This window comes from Trachymyrmex septentrionalis, unplaced genomic scaffold (assembly GCF_001594115.1).
Source record: "Trachymyrmex septentrionalis isolate Tsep2-gDNA-1 unplaced genomic scaffold, Tsep1.0 scaffold269, whole genome shotgun sequence".
Taxonomy (NCBI): Eukaryota; Metazoa; Arthropoda; class Insecta; order Hymenoptera; family Formicidae; genus Trachymyrmex; species Trachymyrmex septentrionalis.
In genome coordinates, this window is record NW_017305429.1 from 87,225 (window position 1) to 100,771 (window position 13,547).

The 13,547-nt window shown below is 30.0% G+C and overlaps 2 protein-coding genes across 2 annotated transcripts in view; one reads left to right on the forward strand and one right to left on the reverse strand.

Moving 5' to 3' along the window:
- Window positions 1-3,857: 3,857 nt before the first annotated feature.
- LOC108749130 (chymotrypsin-like elastase family member 2A) lies at window positions 3,858-8,641 on the reverse strand. The gene is made up of 5 exons (XM_018487658.1): window positions 8,362-8,641; window positions 6,680-6,923; window positions 5,711-5,856; window positions 5,232-5,503; window positions 3,858-4,037 (listed from the first exon to the last, which is right to left on the reverse strand). Exons 1-5 carry the CDS (start codon window positions 8,456-8,458, stop codon window positions 3,858-3,860), a joined length of 939 nt encoding a protein of 312 aa, XP_018343160.1. The 5' UTR covers window positions 8,459-8,641.
- A 2,490-nt stretch (window positions 8,642-11,131) lies between these two features.
- LOC108749123 (polyribonucleotide nucleotidyltransferase 1, mitochondrial) overlaps window positions 11,132-13,547 on the forward strand; it is a 4,723-nt gene continuing 2,307 nt past the window's right edge. The window contains exons 1-3 of the mRNA XM_018487650.1: window positions 11,132-11,323; window positions 11,859-12,776; window positions 12,860-13,033. Coding sequence (XP_018343152.1) covers window positions 11,166-11,323; window positions 11,859-12,776; window positions 12,860-13,033 — 1,250 coding nt within the window. The 5' untranslated portion in view covers window positions 11,132-11,165. The remainder of the gene's footprint in view (window positions 11,324-11,858; window positions 12,777-12,859; window positions 13,034-13,547) is intronic.

A 13,547-nucleotide genomic window follows, 5' to 3' on the forward strand; every position in this document is an offset into this window, starting at 1 on the left:
AAAAAAATTTTTTATTCTATAATTAAAAAAAAATATTTAAATTTTTACAACATTATTAATTTTTTAAAATATATTTAAACATTTTTTAATTTTATAAAATTTTATAAAAAAATTTTAGGAGAATCTAAAAAAAATATCCAGAATTCATATAATTGTTATGATATTATTGAACATTTCCTTTTGCAATTTCAACGACAAGAATGGGAAAGTCACGTGTGTGAGATGTTTTAGTTAGCAACTCGAGTAGCGCCGTCTTCCCAGCCGAAATACATGCTATCCCATTTTCTTTCTTTTCTCTCATCGACCAGGTTTCTCTCTCACTTTCTTCCGTGCGATGAAAGTATACTGCAGGATTGCAAGTGAAGTTCGATCTAAATACGAAGGCGAACACAAGCGAGGAACGGAGGGAAACGCATGCGAGCTGCGCGCACAATCGATGATTCATCGCACAATCATAAAGTAATAATATTCGCAACGGATATTATATTATCTTTTTTTTTTGTACAGTTAAATGTAATCTAAAGCGTGGCTTTTATATCTGGTGTCAGCGAATGTACTTTCGGTTGTCAGATTTCAGAATTGACAGGTGTAATCACGCATTAGAACGTGAATTACACGCAAATGATTAATTGTTCGTTCCCCCGTATCGAATAGAATATCGAATCATCGTGATTTAAAATACTGTAGTTGCAAGAATTTGAAAGATTGCGACATCCATTTATAGTATATCATGACTTAAATCTCGTAAATACAATTTTGAATATAATTTTAAGCAATTTTCTAAGGAATATCCTTTAATTAATTACTTGGGAATAAAAAATTTTATCTTTTACGCATACGATTTTGAAGTACAAGATTGCATGTAGTACTTTTTACATTTCAAGTACGTTGATTAATATGACACTCCTTTTTCTCTCACGAGACTCGTTTCTGTTATCAACTAATGATGCCATTAAGAAGTACCAGAGATAGTTAGTAAAAAGTTTAATAAAAAAATGAGATTACTTTTATTGGAAGAAGTTGAAATGTGTGTGCGTGCATATTTTTATTTGTACATTTTTTAAATATATGTACATTTCGAAATATTACATTTCATAATATTATTTTATTAATTTAATAAAAGTATCGATAGGCTTCGAATTTGTATTAAAAGATTTTGATACATAATTGTGCTGAAAATGTGGAAAGATAAGCGTGAAGGAGTAGTAAATAGTAGTAAATCAGTTTCTGATTTATTTGGGTTTCATTCAGTACACGTGGTCTTGTTTCGCCTCTGCGTTATATCAGAGTGAATAGAAGTGCATATATAGGAAAGATGTGCATTTTGAAAGTTAGAAAGAAAAGCTATTTGCTACGAGAGAACGGATACGGAGCATATCTACATTTATATAAGGACTTCAATTCTGAAAAGCCAGTTCTATCGTTGCGCAACTATGTCGAGTGAGGCGCGATATCTATTAAAATACTATATTGTACTTCAAATTGTTATATACAAATCTGTTATATCTAGATACAAATCTATTTTTATTCTAATTCTACGATCTACGTATTAAAAAAAAATGACAAAAAATTATATAGAATTAAATACGGAAATATTACGAGAGTATCCGCGTATGTTCATTAAATATCTCACTTAAAGTTCAACGGATATTATTTGTCCTTTAAATCTTGATTTCTACTTTGATATTATGTATATATTATAATAATTTGATGAATTTCAGAATTTTTAATATGATTTTCCAAATTATTTTGCAGAATTCCCGTACAATTTTATAACTTTTTAGAAAGTTCTTTAAATTTTGTTTAGAAATGTTGAGAAAGTCTACATCTTTTTTAATTTTTTATACATGTGAATTATGAAGTATTACATATCTAAGATTTTTTATTCTATAATTTGCGAAGAACATTTATAAAATCTCAAGAAATTTAGTGTTTTTTTTAAATGTTCAAAAATTTTAATATAAAAGTTAAAAAAATTCTTGTAAATATATTGAGAATTTTTTTGTCAAATAAAAGAACGGAAATAGAAGAAAAGGAAAATGGACTTATTTCTCTATAATCGATTATTGCATTAAAAAATTACATTTTAAAATTAATATTGCAAAATCTTAACGATTCAAAACATTCAATTTTATTTTCGGGAAGACTTCATTTTTTAATTGTGTGATTGTTGTTGCAAATGAGTGATATACATTCAACATTTATACATTTATATGTAGGTACATATAAATAAACCAGTGAGACATTCAAATATCGTCAGAGATATGCGGAATGCCTTTGGGAATGTCTGTAGCTCACTATACTCTTTGTTATTTGCTTTATGAATTATTGGAATACACAACACCCACACAACGGAACTCAATGCACGTACCTGTAATTAATAATTGAGGCTAATTAAGCTCCAAGTAATCGAATATGTTCTCACAGTGTGTCACGTGTGTCCTTCGTAAATCAATATCTCTGACTTCCATCGTCTACTGCATGGCACCATGTAATCACATTTATTAAAGCACTGTAGCGTATCTTGACAGAACAAATAGTCACGTTATAATTATGTGCAACTCTCTCGATATAAATAAAGCCACGTAATGATCGCGGATGTATCCTACATGTAGCGGACAGGAGATTTTAAGGAAATTTTAGACGATGGACGCGATGTCTAATTTCAGAAATTTTACTGTACATTCGACAAGTCGTGTGATTTCGCGAGCGAGATAGAAATTTATGTTTCTCCGACATAATTTAAGCGATTTAAAACGAGATCGTCTCATCCTTTCCGGTTGGATGGATAACCGTGAAAGTTTTAACCGGCCACGGCCAATGTATCGGAAAGAATCTTTATGATCTTCGGGACATATCATCTTATTTATTTTGATTCTGACGTTCAATCGACTGGATCGTTTACGTTACTTATGAGATTACAATCTGTAAATAAAATGATTATTATAAGCGGTTGTAGAAAAAGCTCTTACACGTCAGTGTTACTCTAGTGTTCTCAGGCTTTCTAAAGCCCGCATATTATCTTTATACAACTCACAACGTGACCTATATATAAATATATATACAGGATGATTAATTTTAATTTTAACAGGTAGATATTTTGAAAATGTGTAATTTCATCAAAAACATTCTAAATAAAAGTTATACAGTAGTAATCATTGTACATCTTTTGTCCGTCTTTATACCATACAACTTTTATTTGGAACGTTTTTTTTTATCTGCTGAGATTAAAATGAATCATATACATATATATGTATATATACATATATAGCATTGATTAATAAACGCTTCGTTGAACTTTTATTCATTTGAAACTTCCTTTTTCCAAATATATATTATAAATATACAAACAATGTAAAAATATACAATGTAACAAATGTAATACCTTATATGAAATGCCACGTAAAAACTTAACGGAGATCATTTTATGATACGCCTTATAGATAAATGGAATATTTTCTATTATATTATCGCACTATAAACTAATCTTATTAGATAAATTCTTATTATATTACGTGCTGCTTTCAATCAACTGTTGCACGTATAAAAAGATCCTTTCTTTTATTTCCTTCTATCATAAATAATATATATGTATGTAAATAAATAATAAGATAATTCGTATTTTACACAAATTAAGTAATAAAATTCTAAACTACGCGATAATATAATAGAAAAAGTGTTAAATATTATACATGCACACACTCTTAACATGTAAAATAAATATAATTTCTACGTGCAATAAAAATGAGCATACAATGTACACTGCAAGTGAAATACACTATATACAAATAAGATACTGCATACGTTAACGCTGTACAATAGCATATTTACATTACTGTTATTTACATGAACAAATTTTATCTCCGCTCGTCATTGTTTGCATCGATTGTTTTGTTGATCCAATGCAGGTAATGTTGTATCTTAGTGTACACGTCTGGGTAGCCTGGTCTGGCACAACCGGATCCGAAAGATGTGACGCCGGCTAGCTGCCAAACGCCATCGGTACGACGACACTGCAGAGGCCCTCCAGAATCACCCTGAAGATTAGGATATAGACAAAAAAATAAGATTCAGTTCTATTCTGGTACATAAAGTTGCTCCATATTCATTATCAACTTCTAACATTGTAATTAGTATTATAATTAATATAAATATTAATATTAGATATAATATTAGATATTAAATATTAGATTATAATATTAGATATAATAGTTTACTTTCTGCTGAATAAATGAAAAAATCTTACAGAGTTTCTTCGCAGTTTTTCGTTGAAATAGGAATTTGATAAAATAGATTTAAAATGAATTTTATTTGTTGATAATTATTTTAAAATATTATTTTAAAAATATTATATCTAGAAAATACATATTATTGCGACTTCATTGATTTAATGGTGCAATAGGAATTCATTGTTATTAAAGAATCTTAATGATACATCACTAAGATTTTTTAATTTTAAATGTTTAATATTATGGATTTCTATATAAAAACATATACTTAGAATTCGAAAGCTTATTTCAAAGCGACAGTAATACTTGGCTATTCTTGAATATCTCGCGCGCCATCGATCGTGCATTCAATTTTATTATGAGAAAGTGCACGAGCGACGTAATTAACAACAAATTGACGCTTTCAAATAATAAAACGTGTTTGTGAACGATTCGTTTTATTCTCGGTAGCCAGTGCATGCATGTACTAACACGTTCACGCGTTTGTATTTTGTATGAATGGATTATACAGGGTGAATCAAGTTTTCCATTTCACTGCAATGATAAAACAGTTCTATCACATACGATTATAAATAAAAAGTTGGGACTTTCGATAACCTTTAAGAAAATAGGTTATTTTATAAAAATATTTTCTATATATCAATTTTATTTTCTATATATCTTTTATAAAAAAAATTTTTTTTTATAACATCAGAATATTTTATAAAATATATTTTATATTTTTAATTTATGAAGATTAAAAATACTTTTAATTCTTTTTCAAATAGATTTTACAGACTTGATAAATTTTCTTTGAAAATTGTAGAATGAGAAATCTTAGAAATTCTAGAATATTTCAGATTTTATATACATACATATATAATAAATTCTGGAAAATCTATATAGACACAAAAAATAATTATATAAAGAATTATAAGATTTTTTTTTAGAAAATCAGAGATTGACATGACTACATTTTTAAGAAGTATTACAAATTAATTTGTAGAAAGATGTAAAATTTACCACGCAGCTTCCCGAGGAACCGTCAATCTGACCGGCGCAGAGGTGGCCTTTTCTAATGGGTACCGAGGTACCATAGGCCTGCAGGCACTCCTCCAGATTTAGAAGCGGGACACTGGCCTCCAAAAGAGCAGTGGAGAGTGAAGGCGAGGGACCATATCGGCCCCAGCCGGAGGTCACGCATTGTCCTTCGCTGAGATCTTGTCCGGGACCAGGAAGGCAGATAGTACGGACGACCTTGGATAAAGGTGCCGGCCTGGCGAGTTTCATCAAGGCTGTAATAGCAAGATTTCTTTCAGGACTCTAAAAACTCACGACTCGCAAGATTTCTCCAGTTTCAGAATTTATTTAGGTAATAAGAAAAATGGATAGATTTAGTGAAAGACTTGATTTAAATTGAATAAAATTTAGGTTGATAAAATTGAGTTTTGTTGAATGAAGATTCTTCAAATTACCGGTATTCCAGAGATACAAGGACTCACCTATGTCGTGTACGTAATTATTGAATCTCTCATGGAGGATCACTTTCTCGACGGGCAAGCGTGCGGATCCGCGTCCTCCTGAGTCCAATTCCCATTCGCCGACCACCGCCGTCCATAGCGCACCGATGGGTAAATTGAACAATTCGCTGAAGTAAATATCCACTTGAGAATACGAAGCATAAGGTAAATATTCGAAAAAATACAGTATAAACTAAGAATATCCGCTTAAATATTAATTATAAATATCCATTTAATAATTTCGAATTAAGAATATATTGAATTAATGAAAGTTTAATGAGAGAGAAGAAGAATATTCCAAGTTTAAAGCAATAAAAAGTAATAGAAGAGTAATAGAGTCAACTACGAGGAAAAATTAAGAAAACTTTCTTGAAGAGTTTCCACAAAACACAAAGTCCAAAATCATATAGCACAAGATATCTTAATTCATATAATATTGGGACATACGATGAGTCCTAGTGACTCTGAGATTTTTCCCAATTTTTAAATAATAATGATTTGGAATATAATTTTTAAGTTTAACAATCTTATTTTTCACTGTTTTGAACTTGCAAAATTCTTTAATAAAATAAAAGTAAATACTTTAGTGAATCTCAAGAATCTATATATGTTCTTTTAGCGTCGAAAAATATGTTCCTGTTATGGGTTAGCCCCGGTTTCACCAATGTAAGAATTAACTTTAATCTTGGTTTAACTTACTGTGTGTGTGTGTGTGTGTGTGTGTGTGTGTGTGTGTGTTAATCTTTTTCTAATTCTTAGAATTAGAAGAGAAAATTGAATCGAGATTGAAGTCAGTCTTACATTGCTGGAAACAGGCAGAGAGACTTTGAGAGACTTTGTATTGTCTTGTGTGGGTCGAGAAAGAATTTGAAGTTTTAGTAAAATTAAAATTGGAACAACAAAAAAAAGTAACTTTTTAGCTAAAGCATTTTGTAGAAACATCGAACTCACTTGTGAATGCAGTGGGCGGCGGTTATCACCCATTTAGGATCAATCAGCACACCGCCGCACCAATGACCGATAAAGCCCAGTTTCGGATGCAATAACTGAAGGGACACCTGCCAAGGCCACGCGCCCCTTCGGCTCGGTTTGCCGTTGAAGATGCGGCCGGTGGTGGTTGTGATCGTTGACAACGAGACATCGTTTTTCGGCTGGACCTTCGGCAAGACAATCGAGCGCGGCTGCCTCTGTGATGCTGCTGGACATCCGCACTCTGTTATCCGAAGCCGCTTGTATTTGTTTAATGCTTCCATCATTAGTAGCGAGATACGAACTTACAATTAGTATAAATATGACACCAGGAATATTCGGGAAAATTTAATGGTGAATTCAGTCATTCGCACTACACAATGCACGCATTAAAAACTACTCCTAAGGAATACAAAAAAATCAACAAAAATAAAAATGACTTTATTTTGATTCTTAACCTCAATAAACAGTTAAATTAACTTTCATAACGTTAAAATAAAGTCATTTTAACTTTCTTTTGATTTGGTGTGTGTTTCTTGGATTTATATAATTGAAGTATAAAAATACTATAATATTATATATATATATATATATATATATATATATATATCAACTTTGACAATGAAATAATAGAGGTGTATTCGGTTAAATAACGCGACAGATATTTAATCGTTAAAAATTTTATTTGTTAGAATGCCAAGACTCTTTGCAGTATCATCATGTTTGAGATTTCTCAAATAACTATTTTAATGTCCCAACGAAATTATTTTCAGATCTATATCTAGCTGAATTTTTAGATATACATAAACAAAATCGTTTCAGTGTTTATGCTTTTACGTTTAACTTTGATAATTTCATGTTTAACAGTTTTTCAGTAATGCGAATGACTGAGTTTGCTAAAAAAGTGCAGTAGGACTCAAGCTGTGTTAAAAACTTATCTAGAATTTATAAGTAATCGGTAGATAAGAGTGAAGTACACATAATAATTATAATAAGTATAATTATATAATATAATTGCAAAGATATTTTAGAATATTATTAGGATTATATAGTAAAATACTAAATACACGCAAATCATTTAAAGTTACAGGGAGGTATAAGGAGAATCTAAAATTTAAGCGGATGATATTTCAAAAATAAAGATTCCAAATTAAAATATAAGTGTTAAAAATTTGAAAAAACTAAAATATTGTTTACAATCTGGAATATATAAAATGATGAAAGTATAAAATTAATCGAGAAATTAAAGAATTAACTATACATTTCAAAAATTGCAAATTATATGTTTTAAAGATTACAATAATCTTAATCTTAATTAAAGGCTTTAAGATATTTTTGTTCTTAAGCTGAAAAAAAAAGAAATGTCTTATAAAGAGAATCTTATCAAATTTTAAAAAAAATATACCAAATAAACAAACACATTTAAAAGTACACGCATCATTAAATAAAGAATTATGCTCGAAAAGGGATATAAAATCAATGTAATTATTCAAGTATTATCAAGACAAATTTAAATCTTAAAAAAATAACGCTTTTGAAGATATTGAGTATGTTTAATTAATAGAATTTTCTTTTATTTTTCTGTGACGTTACTATTGCACGGAAGAAAAGAAACATTCCTGATAAAATTTTAAGGGAAATCGCAACGTCGAGGAATTACTTACTAAAATGATCCTCCCGGATGATTCTTATCATGGCACACTGGGCCTCCGCGAGAACGACCACCAGCAGGACAAGCAAATCACCACGAATACGATACATTACCAGCGAAATCAAGAATATCCGCGCTGGATCACCACACCGATCACTATGATCTATGGATCTGCATAGCCTGACTAGCCTCGACGACGCCGATCGATCCTCGAGTAGGATTAGCGCGTCGCGAAGAGCGGATCCTTCGGTACGAAGCGATCTCGAAGAAAGTGATCGTTGAATAGTGCGGGAGAGGGGAAAAGCGAGTGATGCGGTCTAGCAGATGTTGAGGAACATGAGAAGCGTTTAAGATCATAATTTATGGAATGGAATCTTGACGCCAATTTTAATTAATGAAGATTCTTCAATCTTAAAAACGCCCCTTTCAAAATAAATGTGGAAAAGAGTAATAGGTTTTTCGTTCATGAATTTAAATGTTTCAAAAATAGATAAGTATTATGATTAATGTCTTTATTTATAATACAATTGAAAATTTATTGAAATATACATAAGTTAAATTTTAGTCTTTAAAATTACTTAAAAATTCACTTTTTTTTTAACAACTTCCTCTATCGATTATATATTTTTTATTTTTTAATTTGTAAAAATGTGCCTGAAGATTAATTGTTTGTTCTTAGATACTCAGAATCTGATGAGATTCAATGAAATCTTTATGTCTTCTAAACCGTAAGTTTTTTTGAGATTTTTAATTAATTCTTCTGTATCAATTGGTATTATGATGAAAATAAACGGATAAATGAGATTTTCCTTTCATTTCAGTGGCTAGGATGGAAATTGACCGAAAGAAATCTTATTTATAATCCATCGAGAACTGCGATAAAAGAAATTAGCGAATCGAATCGATTAAAAAGGAAGAAGGTGAGAAACTTTCTCTCACTGTAAGATAAAGCTTAATTACAGGATTATTCGAATTCGGAGGGCTTTTTTCCCTGGTAAAATTTCGACACCGATGCATGGAAAATTATGCGAATAGTTGGGCATATTGCTAATTAGCATTCAGATAGCTCGAGGAAAGAAACCGAGGGAACTGAGGCACAATTCAAGAGTCTCTCTTCTTCTCTCTCGTTCACACACTCAAACGAGGCGACAACTTTCGAGAGCGAATCACTCTACTAGTACGAGCTGAGAGAAACGCGGTCGATATAATGATATAATCGCTAAGACTAGATAATCCACTGTTCTGGTTTGCGTTGTCTCGATTGCAGGATATCGCGTTTGTAGAGAATCTATAAACATGCAACTGAAGATTTCTAATAACATTCGAATTATATTCGAAAGATAATTCGGTTTTTGTACAGAAATCTAAATATGAATATCTAGACAGCACAACTGATTTATTTGAAAAGTATTCACCTTTTTAAGTTCTTTAGGAATTGGTATAATTTGTTTTGAACTAAAAAATAATTAAAAAATTTACTCACAATAATCAGTTGATGTATACGATGTATATCAAGTAGATATACAGAAATCTTCCAATATATATGTATATTTCTGAAGAATTTTTGTTTAAAGGATGCTATTATAGAAAATTAATAAAATATGCAGCTGGCTCAAATCTATTTCGCTGTGCGCGAAATAGAATGAGAAAGTGAAACTGCATTTACAGTTCTTAAAAAGATCTTATAGAAAGAAAAAAATAAGATAATACGTCACTGTTGTTTCCGATTTTGTATATATATATATATATATGTTTATCATGTTTATCACGACGCATCGGAATTAAATGTAACAATAAAAATTTACAGAGTGAAATAAATAACAACATTTTTTACATACTTATGTTTATCGAATAAAAAACTCTGGAAAAGATATAAACTTTCTTAGCGTTTTGAAAAATGTTTCGATTCGTATAAAAAATTTGAAAAATTTCCCATAAATCACAAAAATTAAAAAAAATTATATTAATTATTTTCTTATTCTAAAAAAAAATTGTCGTAGGATGAGGGAGAAAAGATTAAAAAAAGATTTAAATAAAAAAACTTTTTAAAATAAACTTTTGTATATAATAATGTAAATTTAAATATTATCCCAATTGTATTTAAATTAAAATAAAGAATTTATTTAGATGAACAAACACAATAAAAATAGACTTTTTAGATTCTAGCTGGTTCAATCATCAGCACACAATATTTAAAAAATATTTTTTTAATATGTGCTGATTGGGTGGTTGTTTTATTCATCTTTTTACATTAATATATGAGAAAATATATACTAAACTACTACAAAGAGCTTTTTTTTTTAACAAAAATGATGTCAGCTATCGCTGTAATTTTTCGAAGTATTTATAGAGCAAAGGTTTTCAATAATTTCTATCAAATGAATCATTGCTATCTTCCCATTTGAAATTAGTTTTCAATTAAATACTTCATCTTTATGATGTTTGTATATCATGATTATCAGGTTCGTTAATGTTTTATTAGACTTACTCTATAATGATAGTGTTAATATCCTTATCGTTGTGCAGATATAATATGATAAGAAAGCTATGTAAAAATAATGAATGGATTTATGGAGCTGCATGATGTGTACATACAAAGTGTAAAGAAAACATATACTTTGAAATAATGTTGGCAAACCTGACAATCATGCGATGGAAACCAATTTCAAGTGGCAAGGTAACCAATGATATCTTTCATGTATCACTCTTATTTAAATATGGCGGCTTTACTTCAAATAGAGAGCTATATAGAGATTTTGAGCGCATATCAGAACATTCAGAACAATCAGAAGTCTGTTTCACGTGCTTCTGTTGCCAATGATGATAGCACTTACGAATTTTAAGTTATTGAAATATTATAGATCTGCATGTGTGACGTGTAAATATTTGTATAATAAAAGAAATGTGTATTATGTTAAGTTCAGTACCGAAAGTGGCGAGAAAACCGGCTCCGAGACCGTCACGTTTTCTGATGGGTAAGGTTAGGTTATTACGTTCATACACTTTAACCTGTATGTCAAATTAGATGTGAGATATTAGACGTTTATATTAGATATTTTATGAATTTAAAATGAAATATTTGTATTCTGTTATAAAACATTTATATATTTAAAATCAATTGTTATATATAATTTATATTAAAAAAGTTAAATAATGTATAAACAAAAAATAATATAGACTGTTATAGATATTTTTATTTTTACATTTTAGATGTTTTATAATGAGTTTTCTTTTATCTCTGCAATATTACTTTTTGATAGAAGGATTTTTTAATTATTTTTATACCGATTTTTCTGCATCTTCGTAAATTTTAATTTAACACTGAAAAATTTATCTGAAGTTGACGGAGAAATATAATTTTTTTATTTATAATTTTTAAAGATTATTAAGAGAAACCTCTTGTTTTCAATTTGTTATTTGAAGTGCTTAAAAATTGAAGAAGAATAAACTATTTAATTAATTTATATATATTGCCGATTGATTTATATATTTTTATATAAATATATCCAGCAAGCCACTCCAGTTTTCTACGGGCAAATATGCACGTTTCGCTGATGGTTGCGCGGTTGCAACTCTGGGAGACACTTCTGTCATGGTTACGGCAGTTTGTCAGCATCAGTCAACTACCTCTTCGTTCCTTCCACTCGTCGTGGACTACAGACAAAAGGCAGCAGCAGCCGGTCGCATACCAACCAATTTCTTACGAAGAGAACTTGGACCAAGTGAACATGAAATTCTTACGAGCAGGGTCATTGATCGATCCATAAGGCCATTGTTTCCAGAAGGATTCTACTTTAATACCCAGATAATTTGCAATATGTTAGCTGTTGATGGCATGAACAATCCTGATGTTATTGCTATTAATGGTGCCTCTGCAGCTCTTAGCGTTTCTGATATTCCTTGGAATGGTCCTGTAGGTGCCGTTAGACTCGGAATGATTGATAATGAAGTAATAATCAATCCTACCAGACGTCAAATTCAAGACAGTATGTTAAACCTTATTGTCACTGCGACTAAACAAAATTTAATAATCATGTTAGAAGGTTCGGCTAATGAGATATTGGAGCCATATTTAAGGAAGGCAATAAAACAGGGAGTCAAAGAATGCCAGAACATTGTAGCAGCGATAACAAAATTGCAAAAGACGTGTGGTAAATCGAAGAGGGAAATTAAAACAACTGAACAACAGGAAGACGATAATTTGAAGAGTTCTGTGAAAGAATTCTCGGAGGGAAAATTACAAGATATATTTTCGAATCATACACATGATAAGATATCGAGAGATATCGCAGTAAATGATCTTAAAAATAGTGTTATTAAAACATTGCGAAATGATAATGCGGATTTAGATGTAAAATTAGCAGAAAAAATCTTTGGAAAAATTGTTAAAGATGTATTCAGGACGTTAATTTTAGAGAAGGATGTCAGGTAGTTTTTCTTGTACTCCTAAGTATAAGATATTTATTGCTAATCTACAAATGATGGTAGAATTAAGATTTGACGATTCGCAGGTGTGATGGGCGTTCACCAAATGGTCTACGCGATATATCGTGTCAAGTAGATCTCTTTAATCCTCTTCATGGTTCGGCTGTATTTCAAAGGGGTCAAACTCAAGTTATGTGCACTATCACTTTGGATTCTCTGGAAAGTGCACTTAAAATGGACGCCACTTCAATGTTAATTAGGTACATTAAAAAAAAAAAAATTAAATTTCAATATAATTTTTTCTTTTATACTAGTTTATTTTGTTTTATGGCACTGCAATTATATCACGATAAGTCCAAGTTCTGAATGTTATTGTTCTAGGGAGATTTAAAAATGTAACATTAAAAACAATATTACAAAGAGTATTCCATATTATGCAAGGTCTATGCAAAGTCTTATGAGCGAAACAATATATAGATTTATTAAATATAAAAAGAACAATTTTAAACTATATTATAAACGTTTCGGTCTTAATTAGACCATTTTTAGTATACATATAATAAATAAATTAATTCGAACTGAGTCATTCTTTTCAAATTATGTACACATGAATATAGTCCGTCAAAGGACGAATTTATATAAGCTGCATATAACTGTTGTAACAAGCGTTTTTACGTCAATTTTATTGGAACTGACAAGGCTTTAGTTTCACAATTTAAGGCATCTGTCAATTTAATTGCGATAACATCTTGGTTGAATTAATTTATTATATAT